The sequence below is a fragment of the Lepidothrix coronata genome, unplaced genomic scaffold (genome assembly GCF_001604755.1).
Source record: "Lepidothrix coronata isolate B3197 unplaced genomic scaffold, Lepidothrix_coronata-1.0 Scaffold170, whole genome shotgun sequence".
NCBI lineage: Eukaryota > Metazoa > Chordata > Aves > Passeriformes > Pipridae > Lepidothrix > Lepidothrix coronata.
The window spans coordinates 338,365-359,002 of NW_016690350.1; the positions used below are offsets into that span (position 1 = coordinate 338,365).

The 20,638-nt window shown below is 42.5% G+C and overlaps 1 protein-coding gene across 24 annotated transcripts in view; it reads right to left on the reverse strand.

Moving 5' to 3' along the window:
- FOXP1 (forkhead box P1) overlaps nucleotides 1-20,638 on the reverse strand; it is a 382,197-nt gene that overhangs the window by 162,554 nt on the left and 199,005 nt on the right. For 7 of the 24 annotated variants that reach the window (XM_017829858.1, XM_017829863.1, XM_017829862.1 and 4 more), the window contains one exon: nucleotides 2,915-3,096. In XM_017829858.1, coding sequence (XP_017685347.1) covers nucleotides 2,915-3,085 — 171 coding nt within the window. In that variant the 5' untranslated portion in view covers nucleotides 3,086-3,096. The other 17 variants (XM_017829876.1, XM_017829875.1, XM_017829870.1 and 14 more) reach the window with 8 other exon arrangements.

A 20,638-nucleotide genomic window follows, 5' to 3' on the forward strand; every position in this document is an offset into this window, starting at 1 on the left:
GGGCGGCTTCTCCTCTATGTATTTGCGTTTTTACCCAATTCTTTCACAGATGTACTGTCCCTGAAGAGTCACTTGTATTGCTTTGGCTCTCTTACTTCACCATTACAAATATAAACATCAGTTGGAGCTATTTGGCTTTGTTATACATAGCAGAACTCATCCCCACATTTGCTAATCCCATTTTAACAGTACATGTTATGAAATTGCTAATGCTAAAATAATTGAGCTTCACATCACTCTCTGTCTCCTTGCATGGCAGAATCACCCTAACATGACATGGGAAACATAAAACTTGTCCTACAAGTCCGCCCTGCACTTACAACAAGAGTGATCACACCGTACACTGCTCCTGCAAACATATGAACATCTGTGGTGCTCCATATTTTTCCAAGGTAAAATATTTACAAGTTTGCAGACCCATAAAAACTTCCTCAAAAAACCTGAACCATTTCTGTTTTCCTCTCTCATACTAACAAAGCTATTAGTCCTTACAAATGCATAAATTTCACAAAGAATGTGACCTGAAATTCAGCACAGATGCTTTCACAAGCCACTCTATGTCCAGGTTTCACTGTTCTGCCACGCTCATCATGGGAATACACAACTAATCACAGCAGCAAAGCTCAAACTACCCACCACTGATTTTTTTTTTTTCTCCCAGACAAAACAAGTGCCAGGTGGCAAAATGAAAAGATTTGAATGAAATGCTCTTAAGAAATAGCTGTTTAATTCAGAACTCATTCATTTGTATTGAAGAAGCGTTTTGTAGAACGCATTCTGTTAAGTGACCTGAGAGCATATGTTGTATATGGAGAAACATCTAAACATTATGCTCCATGTTGTATGTGTATCTGTAAATGCTTGCATTAGCTGTCTGAAAACAAGGGGTTTTCTTCTTTTCAGCGTTTAAAAATATTTTCCAAACACCAAGATTGATATTTTTATGCTAGCTCTGATTCCCCTTTTATTGTTATCAGTTTTGGGTTTGTTGGTTGTTTTATTCTTTTAATACCTGTTTTAAACTTTGCAATCAACTTGCTTTATAAAAGATAAACTCCATGGAGAAGTTAGTCATCAAAACCAATTAACAGCAGAATTCAAACACAGAACATAAAGGTCTTTTAAGAAGTTGGAGAAAAGCAAGATCCCCAACCACATTTACTGTACTGGCAGAGGATAAATAAACTCCCAAGCTAAAATCTGAGCTGAGTGAAAGCAATCCCAAGCCTGGCAATCCCATCCCCAGCCACAGCTCTGCTCTCACTGGGCTGGCTGGGCACAGTTTGGGGAGGGCTGGAGGACCAGTGAAATGAGGAATGAATGGGTGCCACTCCTTAATTGACCGAATGGGTGGCTGTTGAATGACACAACCCATTACACACGAGAGGAGGACGTTATCTGAGGCAGCAGGAGCCCTCTGGATGGCTACAGAGAAGCCCTGGCACAGGGTTAGTAACTGGTGGTAGGACCAGAGGTCTGAGCCATTCTGGTCCACAGTGTGCACATGTCTGCATGACCCCCCCTCCTCGTTTCTCTCTGCACAAAGCAGCACTGGAAAATTCCATAGTGCTCCTATGGAAAATGCATTGTAATTAACTCATTTTGATATGAAGCCTTTTTAAGACAAGACCTTTGTGTTGAACACATTTTACTGTTCCACTCCTCTTCTACTGTCCTATATTAATCAAAGCTGTAACCCCTGTTGTCTTTGCACTACGAATCAGAATGTGCCCCTGGCAAAGAATGAGGGAAAAGTCAACAGGAATTAAGTTTCAGTGCAACTGTTTACTCAACTGTGGCCTGCAGTTATTGAAATTTTATCCGTGGTTTTGTGTGACTACTGCAGTAATGAATTCAGCATGGCTGTGATTTTCTCACTGATGGTATTCTCACTTCAAGTAAAAACCTGTAGGATGAAAATGATTGAAACAACCAAAGTCTGTGCATTTAGTATCATCCATTTTTCTGACTTGTTTAATTATGGCAGCTTTCTGTCTTAGGTTGGCAAATGGGGTGCCACGCTCCTCTCCAAGCCTTCCTTTTGCTTTGTTTTTGAGCACAGGTTTTTTCTTCTCCACAACAACCTGCTAAAAAGATCACTGTACACTTAGGGGAGTCTTAACCAGCTGCCAATTGCTTATTTAAAAGGTTTTAAGAATCCTTATTGCATTAGAGAAAGTGAGGGTTAGGCGTGAGTGTATTCACCATGGCTCTGCTGCAGCCTTTGTTCCCAAACACATTAATGATACATGCCCAGCACTTTGGTGTAAAATTTCCTCGGAGGGCTTCAGAATTTTATCAGGGAAAAGAAAAAGCCAAAACGTATTAAGCAGCTAATTTACACTTGTGAACTTAGTCACTTCCCAGAAAAGACACTAATTAAAATATGAAGGCAAAATGCACAATTTGGTTGTAATTCTTCTGAGTTGATGAGCACTGACATGGGATGTATTTATTTATTTACTCTGACGTTCTGCACAGCAGATACCTCCACGGCCTTTCTCACTAATAGAAAACATTCTGTTGATAGAGGTTCCTAGGTTATATTAAAATCTGTTACAAACCCAAAACTTAACCTGAGTGTATTTTCCACCCAGTGACATATTTTGGAAACCAGTTATTTGTATACAGCAGTTCACCCAATCACTGCCACCAGACTCAACACATTCAGGCAATGGAAGCAAGTCCTGATCTCTGGGTGTTTCCAGGGAACGACTAAAAAGCAGCCCCGGAAGAGAACTCCAACCTTTCCCTTTACATTAAGAACTGCAATCCCCTACGGACAAAAAAAGTGCAGAATGTCACAGGCAAGTCCTGAAAGCATCCTCCGGCCTGGCAAAGGTTTGGGAGTGGGGGGGTTAAACGCTTCATGCTTTTTCTGTAGGTAGGAAACTTGTAATGCATCTTACAGTACCTGCTGTTGCTGAAGATGTGCTAAATCTGCAGCCCCAATTTCAACGGAAGGTGTCTCGCCGTTTGATCTCACTTCCCGCAGGCTGCACTCTAGTAAATGGTTGCCACCGCTCGCTCCATTCTGAATGGCTGAACCGTTACTTTTTGTCTCAGTCCCAGATTCTTGCATCATGACTCAAAAACCTGAAATAATTTAGGGGAGGGGAGGGGAGGGGGTGAAAAAAAAAAAAAAAAGCAGCTGTTAAAACAGTTGCTGTATATAAGGAGACATGCCCTGTTTTAAATCCTGCCAAAACTGTAAACATGTGTCATTTTCCTTCATACGATTTATCTTTCATTAATGGTTCATGCTACTAGTTTGTGTTTATTTATCCATTGGTACAGCTATAATTTTAGTAAGTTAGTTCTCTTCTAAATATAGTATTATTTGCTCAACATCTTTTTTCCCTTAGAGAAAAAAAAATATTTTTGAACGAACACACAGAATCCATAATTAAATTTCTCTAGTTACATCTGGATGCTTTCCTTTGAAACAGATGAGTCACTCTTGGCAACCTATGATGGACAATATCAAAAATGTGATATACACTGTGTAGGGGCAAGGAGGTGAAGCAGAGCACTCACTATTTTGGTTCCCATTCACACCATGATACTGCCAAACTAGCACCTTTTATTATTCTGAAGCAATTCAGGCTGCATCTGGGATGTGCTGGACATCATCAGTTTTCATTTGAGGAAAACTGCTACAACTGCTCACAGAATTAGTCTTGCTGGCCAAATTTTTGGCTATGGATTTGGTCTGAATTTGCATGCTCTATGGCACTACAGAGAGGAGCCTTCTGTGTTATTTGGCTAAACATTATCTTAGCAGCAACAGTGCATCACAGCTAGCCCTCGAGATCCACTGACTCTTGGTGGATGCCTGTCCCTGAGTGCTTTACACTCCGTGCTCATCAACAGTGGGCCACAAGCCCCACAACAAGGATCAGGACAAGCACACGTTTCCTTACCCCAGAACTCCTGGGATTCACACATTTTCAGGAACTAACATCAGCATTTGTGCACAAGACCCCCAAACAAAGCATGTATGCAAACTGCTACCTTGGAGATATTATGATGAGTTGTTTTGTAAGTATTTCCACCTGCAAAGCGACAGGTTCCAGGGTTTAAATGCCATTAACCTGCTCGGCTTCCACCAGCATATCCCTCCCTCCCTTTGTGCTCCTCCTCTCACCCTCACCCAGGTGAGATGGGGTATAGAAAGCCAAGCTGAGTGTCCCAAGCACTTTTCCTACTCCACACTAACTCATCACGTGCACAGGTGAGGCAAATGCATCTGTACAGAACAGTTCAACTGAAAGTAAGGTGCTTTATGTTCAAGGAAGAATCTGTCTGAATTCAGTAACTACCCCAAATCAAAAGCAACAAGGAAAATCCCTTCCAATACGTAAGGGAAAACACCAATCAGAAAGGGCAAGAGAAAGCAACGTGTTAGCACTCCTTGCCCACTCATGTCCGAGGAGGACAAACCACATCCTGAACCAGACCCTGCTCCAATCATGATGGGACACATTCACACCGACGGCTGCCCAAGCACATGGGCAGGAGTAGGACAGACTCAGACATTCTGATTACATTTAAATAAATTTCAGCTGGTCCATGGAAACTTCTTTCAATCTGTTTTGCTAAATCTTCGAATTATGCCAGGGGACAAAAGGGCTCAGGGGCTCATTATAAAGCTTCTGTCAACTCCCCTGTAAAAGCTCCAGAGATCTAAACAAACCTACAGCTTTCCCAACACCACTAGGAAATGCTTTTGGGTTTTAACATGATCCTGCTCCAACACAGACTAAGTATGGTGTGTTTTTCATTTTCAGCACTGTAAGAAAAGCCCACAAGCATGGTAAGGTCTAAATAAGTGTTTACATCTAACAGGCAAGGCTGGATTATATACCATACACCAGGCAGCCACTGCATGGCACAGGTTGCTTCTGAAAAAGAGAGAGGAGTGAGAGTCTCCAGACAGCTCTCAAGTCACTCAAGGGTATACCATGCAATTTTTATATGCTACACTACTAAAAAGGACATACCTCTTTTAACCAGAGATAAATCAAGAAGAAAGAACTGATGTAATAATCTTCTGTTTCCACCCAAATATGGGGTCAAGTCTCAACTAAAGAAAATGGAGCATTATGTTAAATTTATCTCAGCAGCAGATGAGGAGAAAGAAGACCACCAGGAAAGGTCGGTTGGCAGGTTAAACCCAGAGACTCATGTCTTTGACTGTCCTGATGCACCACAGTAACGGTGGGTGCATGTGCCCACCTCATAGACCAAAGGCAGGACACACCAAAGAACTGGTGGAAGATGCCTCCAGCAGACCCTGTGGTGGAAAGAGATGCTAAAACCAATGTGCCAGAACAGTAAAGGAGTACATCTTATTTTCCAACACTTCTGATGCAACAAACTAGAAGCGAGAAGGTGAATAAACTACCAGGACAGTCAGAGAAAGCACCAAGCAAAGCTCCGAGGTGCTTCTGACAGCAGCAAGAAGAATGTGCACCACTGAGGAGCAGATCCATCACTGCCTGATCACAATTTGTTGGCTTGCCCTTCTGAGCAAAATATCTTCAGGACACAGAAAATAATTCACAACCAAACTGGTCAAGAAATTATTTACTGTCTCTAGAACTGCAAAAATGCTCCTGGAAAATAAAGAAAACCAGTAGAAATTGCTACAATTTTTCCAACCTATAGGACTAATAAAAAGATGGATTATTTATTGTATTTGGTCACAAAAAGATCATAGTTCTTGAAAACCTTTTCCATGACAAATTTCATGCCCTGTTTTTACCTTCTGAAGAACCCCAGCCACTTACCAGCTGAGCTGCACAGGGCTGGCCTCAGCCCCTCCATTGGTTGTGACCACTCTACAGAGCAGCAGCTATCAAAGAAATAAGGCTGGAAACTGAGTTTGCCACGAGACCATGTTTGAACTTGCAAAACATTATTTTATAAGCAAAAGTGAACATTTCTGAGCAAATTTTGCTTTAAAAACACCCATTTACAAGCGGTCAACCTCCATATATAACTTCAGCTGGATGCCTGTACAAAACACAAGCCCTTTGCTAAAATGCATCTGATAGAAAACAGAAATTTCAAGGGAAAAAGAAAACTGTTTATTCCTTCACTGCAGTTAAATGTGAGTTGACATAAATAATCACAGTTTGGTTTGATCATTAAGTGTCATGTCATGAAAATCAACCTGCGAGAGCTTTCTGCAAGAATGATTATTATTTGTCTTTTTGAGCACACCTAAATGAGCTGAGGTGATCGTACACCGAGGATGGCTGAGATAATTGTCTCTTCCCAGCACAGCAGAGACAGCCTTACAGGAGCCTATTACTGAAGTTTGTCATTCAAAATTGTGAAAGAAAAAAGCAAAGCAAGGTTGACTTGATGCAACACGATTGTTCTGTGGGAACTGAACTGAAGCTCCAGCTCTGGTATCACAAACTGTGATTCTGCTCTAAATACAACCCCAAATAACCAAAATAGTGCTGGAGAAGCTGTTATGCATAAGCATTTATTATAGGAAATACAGTACTCCACAAACACTTCCATCACATGCAGGAGACCATGTTCTGACTGAAGAAATTTAATGTCAAAAGAGCACGTCCATCTCACGTGTTGTAGAAGGCAGAATAATTCTCCTATCAGTTCTGCAAAGGAAAATATAATTTTAAAGCTTAAAATATGTGGGTTCTTACCAGTGTTAAGTATCTTTCTTTTTCCTCTCTCTGTATATAAATTCTATGGTATTTCATGTTATGAGGGATACAGAAAGACTCTGAATTATTAAAGATGACACAAGATGCTTTTCCCATATGAAGGGACCAAAGCTAAGCTGCAGTGTGAACAACAGCTTGTAAAACTTTATCCTGAAATCAAGGAGCACATAATAAAAGAACTGTTCTGATATGACTTACTGTCAGCTTGGTTTAAAAATTTCCAAACAGTGATCAGTTTCTTGAGTTTCCCAATTTAACCTGCACAAAACCTTTTCTAGCTTCAATGCACAGTCAAATACAAAGTCAAAGCCCTACAGCTGGGCCCATCTCCTTGGTGAATATGTTACATTCAAGGTAGTGGAGTAAAATTTCAGAGGAGAGGAACCAAGGGATGGCACTCTGTCAACAGGAGGACAACAGCTAATCATCTTCCACATGACTTGGACAGAAGCAGAGGACACCCAATTTCTTAAGGGCGTGGACAAAATTGAGAAGACATAGGTCAGATGTTAACTTTGTCTGAATCAAAATTATCTGAGTACTCCAATGCTGATGTTTTTAGGAAAAAAATCAGAACCTAAAAAAATCCTAATTTTGAAAAGGTTCTGTGCTCATCCATTAAATCAAAGTCCATAAAGTCCACAACACCACAAAGACCAGATGCTGCTCAGCTCCACTGGGCTATTAAGATGAGCAAGGTTAAGCGTGGAGATTAGTAGGCAGGAGGTGGGTGCTGAAGTGTGCCATTTCTGCAATTCTTCTACCAGTATAGTTTCTAAAGACTGAGCAGCATTGGTTAATGTCAGCATGAGGGAGGATTTACTGACTAAAGCACCTGTCAGAATGAGGACCCACTGCAAGTCTGAAAGACTAAGGGACTGATATTCAGATGTCTTTAGATGCCTCACCATACACGGAGGCAGCTGGTGAGACAATTTAAAGACTCCTGAATAAGCACCAACCTGTATCTTTAAGCATCTCATCACTTTTAAAAAACTATCCCTGGGGTCTTCTGGGCCTTAACATCTCTGGTTTAATATGCTTCCAGACTCAACCCAGACTACAGATTCACAATGTAGCCTCTGTTTCAAAGTTTCTTCCAAGGCTGATGGTTTTATTTCAGCTGTTAGTATTTGGAGGTATTTACAAATATATATATATATATACACACATATACGCATATAAAGATCATTCAGTATTTGTCTCCTGGGATCAGTACTAGAGCAAAAATGTTGTCATAAAACAACACTTCTTTGCCACATTTGTGCAAGATTTTAAGCTAACAAAAAGTTCAGTCTTTATTCCAGGGCAGTTAATTAAGGTTGACCAAGTCAGGCAGAAGTAAATTAACTTGGCTGATCAATTATTTATATGAAGCAGAATAAATGCCCTTAAAGAACTTGGCCCAGCCATGAAAGGACATGTAAATTAAACACAACACAGATTTATAAAATGTATTTCTACATTTATAGGCAGAAGAGCTAATGGTAAAACCAGTTTTAAGTGAGCAATCAAATCACAAAATCTAGCCTGAAATTCTCAGGCAGCATAGTATCTATACGTGCATGGTCTATAATCAAATGTTTTACCTATTTGTTACAAGCAGTTCCCCAAAACAGGTTCAGGACTAACTTTAGAGCACTTCTCTGTGCAATTAAAAAGAAAACAACCAAACAACCAAACAAAAAAACCCCAAAAACAAAATAAAACACCAAACAAGCAATGTTTGGAAGCATTCCATGACAACACAAGGCTGCAAAGACAGGATTTTACCTCTTGAAAACGAAGCGCGTTCCGGAGCGCGACCGGGAAGGCAACAGAGAGCAGGAGCAAAGCTGCTGCTTGCTCCCAGCACAGGGACAAAGGTACTGCAGGACCAGCCTGGCACTCCCAGCACTGCTTGGGATCAGCAACAAGGACCACAGCCTTTGCCAGGAGACCCTTGCCCAGCTCACAGGTGGTCTCTTTTAGTCCCGGTATCTTTGGAGCAAGTGCCCTGCCAGGGAAAGCACCTCAGGCTCCACATCCCACCACCGCTTCTGAATTTTTCCGGGAACATGTTTTGATGTCCCCCAGGCGATGCTGAAACACCCATCTCCTCCAGCTGACACCCCGTGCCTAGGTTGGTGAGGCAGCCAGCAGCACCATCCCGCCATCCATGAGTTCAGTAAAAGAAAAAGGACTCACTAGTGGAAATTAAAAGCCTTGTGTAAGGTAAGGCTTTGACGTGCCATGGGGGAAGGCGTACAGATGTTCAGCTGCTCATTTACTAAATTACACCATGTCACAATTAACTGTGAATCAGCCAGCTTCACACGAGCAGCTCAAGGGCTGCCACCATGCTAAGTGCAGAAATAACGCCGGGGAGTGGAGTCCAAACTAGCCAGGTGGACCAGATGACTTCTCTCTGCCGGTGTTTGTGGTTAGCACGACTATTAGAAAGAGCCATCCCAACATATGGCATGATTTAAGTAAATCAGATCATGCTGAACTCACCAGCCTTTCTCAACTTACAAACCCCTCCGCTCTCGTCATTGCAGATGGGTGAACACCCGTCATGCTTTTAGAGTTTTCAGTAGCCGTCATTTATCCTGCTGACAGGGTGTATTTTAGGTATAATTATGTACTAACTAACTATAGATCAACTGTCAGTACATTAGGGTACTTTTTGGATAAAACTTACCCCTTTGAAGGCCACTCGCCTACACACTACTGGTGGTTGCTGAATTGTGCAGGAGTAGGAGAAAGGAGAAAGGGATTCAAAGTGCAATTAAGGATCATATTTAAGAATCAACCAAAATAGTAAGGAACAGAGAGAATCAGGCTCGGCTGTCCTGAAAAGTGATGCTGAGTCACGTCTGACAACGGTGTTTGGAGGAGGAGAGGCAAACCCGGAGCAAGGCAAGGGAGGAACATGCACGGGATGTGTGGAAAGAGGAAACAAAGAGACAGCGACGAGGTGAAATCCTTTGATATTTCCTCAGCTTAAAGAGGTAATTCAATGCATTAAAATGGATCCTTGAAATTTCAAAGGATGAAACTCACACAACAAAGATTGTCGAGAGTGCTATTTTCTAGGATTAGAACAAAAACGTATTGGGATTTGCTATATGATCTTACGTCGCTGAGCACAACTGTACACTTGCTGTTATGCAAGCACCATCTTCCAATAGAGAATTTTCATAATTATAACAGAAAGGCGTAAATTTTCTAATGCATGGCAGTTCAAAAAGTAATCAAGAGAATGAGCCTGAGGGCTATTTTAATGTATGCAAAGCTAGTGACCCACAGTAAATGGGAGGTAGGCTTCAATGAATGCAAAGTAATGCACACATACTAAAGACCTGGTCTGATGAGGGACGGCTAAAATTAACACCCAATTAATTTCCGAATTGACAAACAAATGAAACCCATAAATCTACTTTCTCATTAATTTTCTTGTGGTATAATTTAAAGCAGTAATATGAGGGCAAAAACTGAGCATTATCCATCATAAATATCAAAAAAGATAGCACTGTAACACCATAAATTATGCATATTACCTGTTGTTAAAAATGATTAATGTATTATCAACTTTATCGTGCACTGTATATGTCTAGACGTATCTAAAATCTGAAATTTCATTTAGTGCTTAAGAAATAAAGGGTCCAGAAGAAATGGGATTACCCACAGCACATCCTTGGCTCTGTCTCCTGACACAGCCCTGACACTCTCACCTCAGCTGGATTCATCCCAAGCCTTGGGTCAGAAGAGGCTGAGCACATCACTGGGGTGACGTGCTGAACCTCTCTGGGGAAAGGAAACAAATCACACTGTTCTTGGAGCATCCCTGAGGGCTGATCCACAGCCTTGGCACCCAGTTTACATAGCGCTGCTCCCCCTACCTGCCCTCCCAGTCCTGGGGTAGAGCTACTTGATGATGCAGAGGGAGGTAAGAAACGGACAAGGACGATAAAAATGTGAGGCTGTGACTAAATTGAGTGATGAGCCAGTGCTTTCCAAAAGTGCTTGAGCACATCACCTTGGCCAATGGGAAAAGCACATGGGTTGCCTTCCCTCCTCCCTGTGGGTCACGATGGTGACCAGCCTGGTTTATTACCAGGGTTTAAGTCCATTTGCCACTCTCAAGTCTCCTGAAGAGCAGCTTCACCCATTCCTGTCTAGATATGCAGGCTGCCACAACTACTTCTTTATTTAACTATATACAATGGCACAATCTTTTTCACTGTTGGTAAGCATGGCTCACACTGCCCTGGGTTCCTTCTTTCCAGCACCAGCATGTATTGCCAGGGCCACAGCAACCTGAAATCATTTGGAGGCATCTCAGTGAAAGGCTGACTGATGCTCTGCAGGAGCTGAAATTTAAGACAGCTGCGGTGAGAAGGGAAGGAGAATCAGGAGCCTAATCCCCCTTGTGCCACACTGACTTATTGTGAAATCATGGTCAAACAACTTAAACGTCTCAGAGAACCAGTCAGTGCAGTTACCCCTACGGAAATCTCTTCTGCTGAGCGTGTTGCTGACCACAAACAGCAACAACAGAGATCGGGCAAATCCAAGAAGAATTAATTGAAACAGACATTAAAAGGTTGCCATATGCTCAATTCAAAAGAGCTGGAGTTGGTCCCCATGAAAAACTAGAGCACTAAAACATACCAAGCTGTGAAGACAACAGGTCTCACTCCTTTCCATGAGGTAAGACCCAAAGCATTAGGCAGACAATGGACAATTCAACTTTACCCACACCAGGTTTTTGCATTCTGCCTTAATTTTACACAAGCACACAAGTTACTTCCAGTCTCACCTGGGATAAACAAACCCCCTTTCCAAAGCCAGCTCTATCTCAATCTATGCCTCAGCTTGACAGCTATTAAATCCATATTCAGCATGAACCTCATGCCATAGCTGCATAAAAGCTCTAGAGCTGGGCCACTTCCAAGCGACTGGCAAATACGATGTAATCATTTACATACCATCATCGACAGAGTGAGGTTCCTTCCTCTCTCTTGGGGAGAGCTGTCTTTCAGCCGTGAGCTTGACAGAAATCATCCTTACCATCACTGGGATCATCATTTATTTGGAAGGAAAGGAATGGCGAGCGGAAAAAAAAAAACAAAACAAAACAAAACCCCAAACCCAACCAGAAGCCATAATTCATTGTGCCATATGACTCTGTGACTGCTACTGCATGGATACGAGCACCATGGCACTAGAGGAATGACTCCTCCAGAGGGAAAGACTCAACTACAGCACAGTGAGAGAGGTTGCAGAGCTGCCTCGGTGCTGGCCCCTTGGTTGGTGTCCCTGGGGAGGTACCCACCTGCTCATCCCAGCCCGGGCATCACAGAGAGCATGTGGGGCTCCCCGCTGTTCCGTGCAGAACAGGAACAGAAACTGCAGAGCTGTTCTCACAGCCACGACTTATTTGTTTGTATGCACACTGCTCTGAGCTTGCAATATAAACTCTTGCAGTCTGTCTCGCAGAAAAACAGGTGAGTATTCAACCAAATAAAAGACTAAAGCTGCATTTAGTAAATATAGTCAGTTTATGCCAGATAGAAGCAGCTTTGCTACAACAAGATGATACCAAACCTTGTACCAAGTGCTGGCTGCAGATGAATTAAGACTCCCACCCTCCACACACATCTCTGTTAAAGCGTATCTGAATTGTCTAGCAGCCTCCAGAAGTCAAAAACCACCTCAAAGCCAGGTGCAACTCTAATAATTCTGCACAACACCATTTTCACTTCACTATTTTCACTTAGTCCAAGGCAGTGAAGGTTTGATTCATCACAGTAACACGAGTCAATTAACGACCAGCTTGTCCACTTAGGCACTCAGGTACCTCCCGCTCCCCTCCAGCCCCAACACTGCTCCAGCAGCCCAAACGAACAGTATGTTTGGATCACTGGTGTGAACTAGGGAATACAATAGATCACATTTCTATGCATATTTTGTTGCTTGCTTTTCCAAGGGACGAAAAGGACAATTATTAAATTTTATCCTTCAAAAGCTTTTTAAAAAACGTATATTCAAGATACTTTAACAAATGAATTCACACATAAAGGAACAGGCAACACCTTCATATTTTAACAAATAAATTCACATATACAGGAATAGACAACACCTTCAAGTTAACATTTCTTTCCCAAGGTCACTCAAAGACAGTTTACTCCTTTTGTGTGCATAGCCCTAACAATTTACTGTTAGTGATAACAGGTCCTGCCTGGCATTTGAAATCCAATCCCCCTTCAGAAACAACAACAAACAATAATTCTGAAAAACAAAGATGGTGTGAGCGAGTTTTTCTTGCTCGTTTTCAAAACAACCCAAAAGCAACAACTACCAGGATGGCTCTCTCTAATTAGGACTCCCAGAAACCAAAGAACAAACAGGCAGCATAGAGAAATTAGCAGATATAAACGCAGTTTTCCAGTTATAAAAAGAAGAAAAGCAGCTCTGTCATCTCACTTGCAGGAGGAGGAGCGACAGAGCACGTTTTTAAATTTGGTATTTTCTCTCCATTCAAACGGCTCTGCTTCTAAAACACATTTTCCTCAGATCTCCTCGGAAATAAAAGTGAAAGCTTTGCCTTTTCCAACTCCATCGAGGGCGCATGCATCAATTAAAATCCGACATGAGGAAAGAGGGAAATCAAAAAGCCCCCAACCAAACGCTGACACAGAAGGCAAAGCTGTACTTTTGGGGTGATTTACCTGGTTCATAGCCCTATATCTTTGTCCTAGACCTTCTACCTCCTTGTTTGCTCCATGCAGGATTTTCTAGCCATCAGCCGTCTACCGCTGTGCTAGTCGTCTTGCAGGAGTGCTCTCTCCCTTCTGAAAAAAGCAAACAACTGGATAGATATCATTACACTAAGGAAATCTCTTGGAAAAACCAAACAACTTGCTAATCTTTCTAGCCCCTTCACCCAAGTTAAAGATAAGCAAAGCAAACCAAAGTGAGTTTCAGCCACATTCCAGGGACAAGCTCCCCTTTTTCTCCTTTATCAAAATCCCAGCATTTAAAGGTTTTTTTCCAGACCTTGCAGGATAAACTGCTGCTCACACCCGCAAACAAAGCAATATTTGTTTAATAACTGATTGCTGCCATGGGTACAGTAAACAAGGGGCCCAGCATTTGTGTTTATGAACAAACACATCATCTTGCAAGAGCAATTTAACATTAACCAGGTGGAATAATCAACAGATTTCATAGGTGACACTCGGGGCAGGACTAATGTAAACAGAGCAGGGAGGAGAAAGGGGCCACTCTTAGGGAATCAAGGTTGAGGCAAATGCATTACAGAGTAAACAGCTGGGAAGAACTCAAGACAAACAAATAGTCATTCTTCTGACATTTTGAGAAGCAGAAAGGTTGTACGTTACATGCATCAGCTGCTGACCACCATGAAATCAAACCAGTTGGGGACCAGGCCTTCTTGTTTACACAGTGCCATGTTTGCTTATAAACAACAATTTGCTGTTACCAACCTCGCATTACTCATTGCATAAACGAGCAGATCAAGTGAAATCCTGTTAACTCTTCTGTGGATTGAGGGTTTTTTCCTCCCCTTCAACAACAACAAACAAAAAAGCCTTTGCAGTCTTGCTGTGCAACCTCAAGACAACAGGCAGCAGAGAAAAATAGAGAGCTGTGCATCTGTTCTGATAAAGGGGAAAGAAAGGAGTTGAAAACACTTGAAAGTGTTTCACGGAACAAGATTTACCGGCCAAACCACTGATGTGAAAGATCCATTTGCATTCAAAAAAAACCCCAAAACCCTCCAACGACCAACAACTGCAAAAGGTGGGGTGCAAAATTTTCATTTCACTCCTAGAACAAACAAGCAAAACAACAGCTTTTCACACAACAGAACCTGCCCGGCAGGACCATGGACACGTGTGGTTTACACATACACCCATGGCCGTGCCACCTCCCCGCAGCAGAGATGAACCAGCAAGCCATGGTTCAGCCTCTTTCTCCTCCTTTCTCTCTCCCATCCTCAACTCCTTTGCTTCTGCCTCCCATCACCATTCTCTGATCTCTATAGAGGTCCCAGCTCCTTTTTGTTAACCCAAGGGGGTCAGAAGGCTCATGGATGCCTTCTCACAACCAAAACCTCTGGCCCCCAACCAGCCCCCACTCAACATCCCTCTCTTGACCCCAAGGCACTGTGACATTAGTCCTCAAGGTGCTTAGGATGCCAAAATTCCCTGGGTTTGCCACCTTCCATAAAGCTTTTCCTTCTCCATCTCTCATCCCTGTATCACTCAAGAAGTTGCCTATTGCAACATTCCTCCAGGAAGGTTTCTGTAATTTCTCTATCCTGAACATGGATTTTGGGAAAGAAGTACAGAGAGAGAAGACAGATGGTCCTATCCGTGAAGGTTAATCCAGGGCTCTGGGTTACATTCCTTGCCTGACACAATCCCTGAGTGTGACCTCCAGAAGTCTCTTCATCCCTCTCCTATGTAAAATAAGCCCTTTAAGATGTTGTACCAGTTGGGTGGGGTTAGAGGATGTAGTTGTGGGCTATACCACGGGCCATTTTTTCTCCCAGCTGCACTGTGGCCCCTCCCTGGTTCACCACTACCATCTGATGAGCACCAGTACCACTGCCACACACTGAGGAAAATCATCCCTGTTTCAAATCCACGAAGCATCCAAGGTCACAGCTGGCCCTGGCACTAATCTCCCCTCCCTTGCCATTTCATGTGCAAACAGCATGATGGCCAGAAGCCTCCCCCCTCATCATTTTTTCACAAGTTTTAGAATATTTGGTACTTTTTTCCACAGCACAATCCTGGACATCGACAGCTGGCCAAGAACCTCCGTTTTCTTTATCAGAAAATATTTAGCCTTTTGTTGTAGTAAGAAAAACCCGCTTCAAAAACCATGAAATCAGTACAACCTACTAATAAGGCAGGTATTTAAATAAAACCCAAATGCAGTATTGTTCAGGCAACGGCCTATTTTTTAAATACATCAGGTTGACAGCATAATAGCAGGCAGGATGAAAGGTGCGACTCGAGGACGGGGTTGGCGTCCGCACACCAGGAAAACAGAAGTGTTGCCCCATTTCCTGTGCTGCAGCAGAGTATTTCTGATGTCTGGGGCTGCCGGGGACTTAACTCTGAATTAATGATTACACACAATACCCTCCTTTCTCCCCTCCCTGCAGGACAGCGAGGGCCAGCCTCACCGAACGACTGTGGGCAGGCAGGCACAGGTCACGGGGGATTTAGATATTTCACAGCAGCTTCAAAAATTTAGACACCGCAACCTGAAGGCTTCTGAAAACATCAAGCTTCACATAAAAGTCCTGATATTTCCCTACTTGAGGCAACTGCTCTCACCTCAGCAGCGCTGCCTGTTCCACGGTCCTTTTCCAGCACGTAAAATCACAGTTTATTCAGTACAAAGTAACTATGCTATGATAAAAACTATAAGCATATCATTCAAATGCTTTATTGGTCAAATAGATGGATGCTTTTATTAGTCCAACCTTTTTTGTAATGGAGTGCCACTGATGACCCAGTGTTAGCCTCATTCCCTGCTATTAATCACACTTCTAAGAGCTCATTTTGCTTTAAAATCTTAAGAAATTGCTATAATTTAAAGACATGGTGTCTACATAATGGGAAATGCTTCACAGATTGTATCATTCCATATAACACAGAATTTTTATGGCAATGCTGACCACGATACCAAGGTATTACAAAACTTGAATAAAATATTTTATGAAGAAAATCTAAATGTAAACTTCCTTTTGCATTTGTGGTTTGCCACATCCATAACGTTTTAATCACAGCCTTTTGGGAGTTGCAGTTTTCAACTGCATGTGGCTTACACAGATTAACACTACAAAAACACTCCCTGAACAAATATAAACAGACCAAAACAAAATTAAATGAAAATTAAATAAAATAAAATGATGGACCATGAGAGAAAGACTGTTCAAGCTATATTTTCATGATTTTCACGCAAGGGATTTATCCTCTCATTGACTAGATTATCTCTTTCCTTTTTTTGCACAGGGAAAGCAGATGATGTTTACTGTGAAAAACTTTTATGACAAAGTGGAAGCATCTTACAAATTTACCTACACAGAGAATTAAATTAATATAATGATGGTCCTAACCCATATTATTAAAATGTACTTTGCAAAATGTTTTGACAATGTTGACTGCTGCAGGAGGGAAAACACATTTAAGACTATTTCAGCCAAATGCAGAAGCAGAAGCCTTTCATTTTTCAAATGCTAAGTAAAAAGCATCTTTAAACATCTTCTCATGAAAGAAAATGCAGTGCAATTATGTTATATGGCACACACAAAAGCGTGTTCTTTTCCTCAGTTCTCTAACAAGATATTAGTACCTCCTGGTCTTAGGAATATTATGTGTAAATCACATCATATTCAGAGTGTCTGAATTAATTATAATAGGAGCTGGAGAGAAATGTTAACTTTCCAGGTTGTTGCTAAGGATTAGCCCTTGTTTACAATTCTGTATTTATAGAACAAGAAAAATTTGTCAAATGAAGGGCAAAGAGGAAAGCAAGAACACAAATTTAGCTTTGATTTCAAAACAAATCAGATCTCGCAACATTCCCAGAGAAGAAAACCACAGTTTTTAATGTGAAGATGCAAATGAGTCTCAGAATATAAAAATGTTTTATAATTCTGTGCATTCAACACTAGTAGATGTTATTTAAAGAATTTATGTTAACATTTCTCATCCTCACACAGCAAGTCCAATTTGCTGCAAACAGCATCAATTTAAAATGGATTGCATTTCTGTGAGGCATGGGGTAGCTGAGGAGGCTGAAGCAGAAGGCAGCAGGGAGTTTGGCCCCCAGGCACCAGATTTGAAGGGATTCACGGACTACTCCAAAGGGGTTCAAGGCAGTGTGCAGGAGGAACAAGCCCTCTGCCTTCAACAGGCTTAATCTTGGCTACACGGAGATGTGCAGATCCATCCAGAGGGCAAGTCATGAATCTCAAAACCACTGCAAAGGACCAGTTGACTTCCCCAAATGCAGTGAGTCTGTGATGTGAAAAAACACCTTATAAGAAGGGCACTTCGGAGACCAAGAAAGGTCCATCATGGAAAAAACACATTATTTCTGGAGAGCCCTGTGAGGACAGATGGCTCAAGGCTCCAAGTCCATGGGATGGGTCCCAGCGAGCAGAGAGCCAAAGCCTTGCAGGGACTTGCAGGTCTCAGGCACCTTGGCAGAACTGGCCAGGGAAGTTTGTACTGCTCACTATTCTGAGGATAAAGAAAGCACTTCGGCCTCCAGCACTTTCATTTCTTTGCACAAACAAAGGCACACCCACTACAATTAAGTTGCAAAACCCTTTTCATTACGACTCCTTCTTTTCACACACTTCAAGCCTTCCAAGACCTGCAGTCCCTCTCATGCTTCCATCAGTGTGTGCTTCTGTGGGGAAAACTAAGCAAAGGCTCTGTAGTGGTTTCAGTTTATGGAGAAGCAAATGGAAAAATGCTTTTTCCCATTTAAAAAAAAAAAATGTAACCACCAACTTCTGAGCAGGGTGACTTGCAAAAATGCTGAGCACCCACAACTGAGAGCATCTAACCCCCCACAAGAATCAGGCCCATAACACAATATGAAAAATGCACTTAGCTAAGCTTTTGTGGAAACACAGATGGTCTCCCTGCCTTGCCCTGTCCAAGGGCTATGTCTCTCAGATTACAGCTAGGGCAGCACGATGGAGCAGGGAAACCAAACATGTGCCTGTGCACACCGATCTGTAAGCTAATGCACATACACACACGTGCTATTGAAGAACCCAACATATATCAGTTTCACATCATTCACAACAGAGTTAATTGGGACAGAAGAGGTGCTTTCCCCCCAGTTTTGTCTTGGTGGTTTTTTTTTTTACCAGGAACAGCTCCAGTCTGGGTCCAGAGCAAGGATCCCACCCCATCACATTTCTGTGCAGGAGACGTGTACATACTGCACATGTTCCTCAGCAGCCACGCACATGGATCCCAAGCACCCAAAAATACAGTTGGTCCTCATCACGCTGGCCCAATAGAGGGGGGGGAGAAGTGCGAATTTTTTCCACCTCAAAATTTCATCCTGTGCCTGAGAAAACTCCCTAAAAAAGCTCTGTTGAAACCAATTTGTTTCTAACTTACCAGAAAAAGCACACATGCCTACTTTTGAGTCAGGATGCAGGAAGCCAAGCTCTTAATTTCCTTCTTCTGCATTCACCCATGGCTGAAGAGCAATGCCCACCTCTAAGCCACCACCAGAGATGACTGGGAAAGGGTTCAACAGCAGAGAGGAGTTACCAGACACCACATAAGCCTCTCCAGCCTGCCTTGACCAATGACAGTGGGCAACTGTGAGCACTCCTGTGGCTGCCCATACCTTTTCCATGCATGATGCCAATGGAACAGAAAGCCGCTCAACAGACAGCACCGTGGCCCCATGACCTCTCCAAAAAAAGCTGTTCAGCCTTGGATTGGAAGGGTCCATCACTGCCAAGTTTGGCAGAGGCTCCTCTGTGTTTCAGGAAATGGCCTTTCTGGTGCTGAATCGCCAGCAGCATGTGGGGGCCGTTTACAACCAGCAGTGTGTGTTTAACATCCAAAATGTGCACTGAAGACAGTATTTGAACATCTCCAGCCACATGCAGGTGCATGGTCCCACAGATGTGCTGGCTCCCAAACACTGAAGAGCTAAGGCATGTGGCTTCCTGCTCCAAGGGCTTGTGAAAGAGAAGGATACACTCTCTCTATTTACAGTCTATTCAAGACAAGACTATTCAGTGTCAGGATGTGCCGTAAGAGGGTAATTTGCACCCTAAACTGGATTGTACGATACCGCAGTCACAGACCATACGATCTCTTCCCTTGGATTAAAACCGTTTGTACAAGTCAAAGCAGAACAAGGAGAGTAACAAAACATACAGTGTATTTTGTTCTACACTGCAGCCACATATTTCAACTGCCTCAGCCAAATTCTTAGAGTAAACACAGCTTTAAAAGAAAATAACTAGAATAAAGAGCTTCTGGAAAGTTCTGACTGATTATGCATGCAAGAATTCTGCTACTGCTTCCTCCCATCATCTGAAAAATAAACCAACCACCCAACTTCCACAACTATCTACAAAAGTGCTATTTTTCTGAAACATGTTACAATACTATCTGAGGTCTGCAAGTTGTAATGAATGCATCTTGTTTTGTAAAATACACAGAGGAGCTCAATTAAATGAACAACTGTAAAGGAAATAGAGCTGATAAAGGAATTAATGCTCTGTGTGCCAGATCATAACATAACATCTAGGATAACAAAACCGTGTCAAACATGCAACCGCTGAAGACTTAAAAAAAATGAAACAACAAAGTTAAACCCTAAAATATTAAAGCACATAAAATCAGAATGCACAAAACTTATTTTACATAATTGAGAGGGGAGCACGGGCAGAAGCAAAGGGATCTCTCATAGCTGTTATTCAAAACTTACTAAATACATAAAAAGACTGAATGTTTTGTAAACGAGCACCTGCTCCGCTGATGATCCGCTCCTTTCTCGCTGCCCAACCTGCTTTTTTCCAAAGACCAAGCTAACCCAACTTCCCATCCGCCGAGGCATGGCTGAAATTATTTCTCAATCTGAGTCTGCATCTCGGTCTCCTTTTTTTTTCCTCCCCTTCCCGCTTTCCTGTGCCGCTCGGGCTGCCCACACGCTGGAAGGGAGCCGCCAGCCCCGGTGCCTGCTCCGGCTGTCGGCACACACGACACCGGTGGGAGCACAGACTAGAGCTCAGCCGGAAGGGAGACAGTCAGGGTTCTGCAAAACCTCGCACGTCGGCTTTTCTCCTTTCGCAGTTGGCGTGTGAACTTGTAACTCGGAAATTGCAAGTTCCCACCAATTTTTTTGGCAACTTGAAT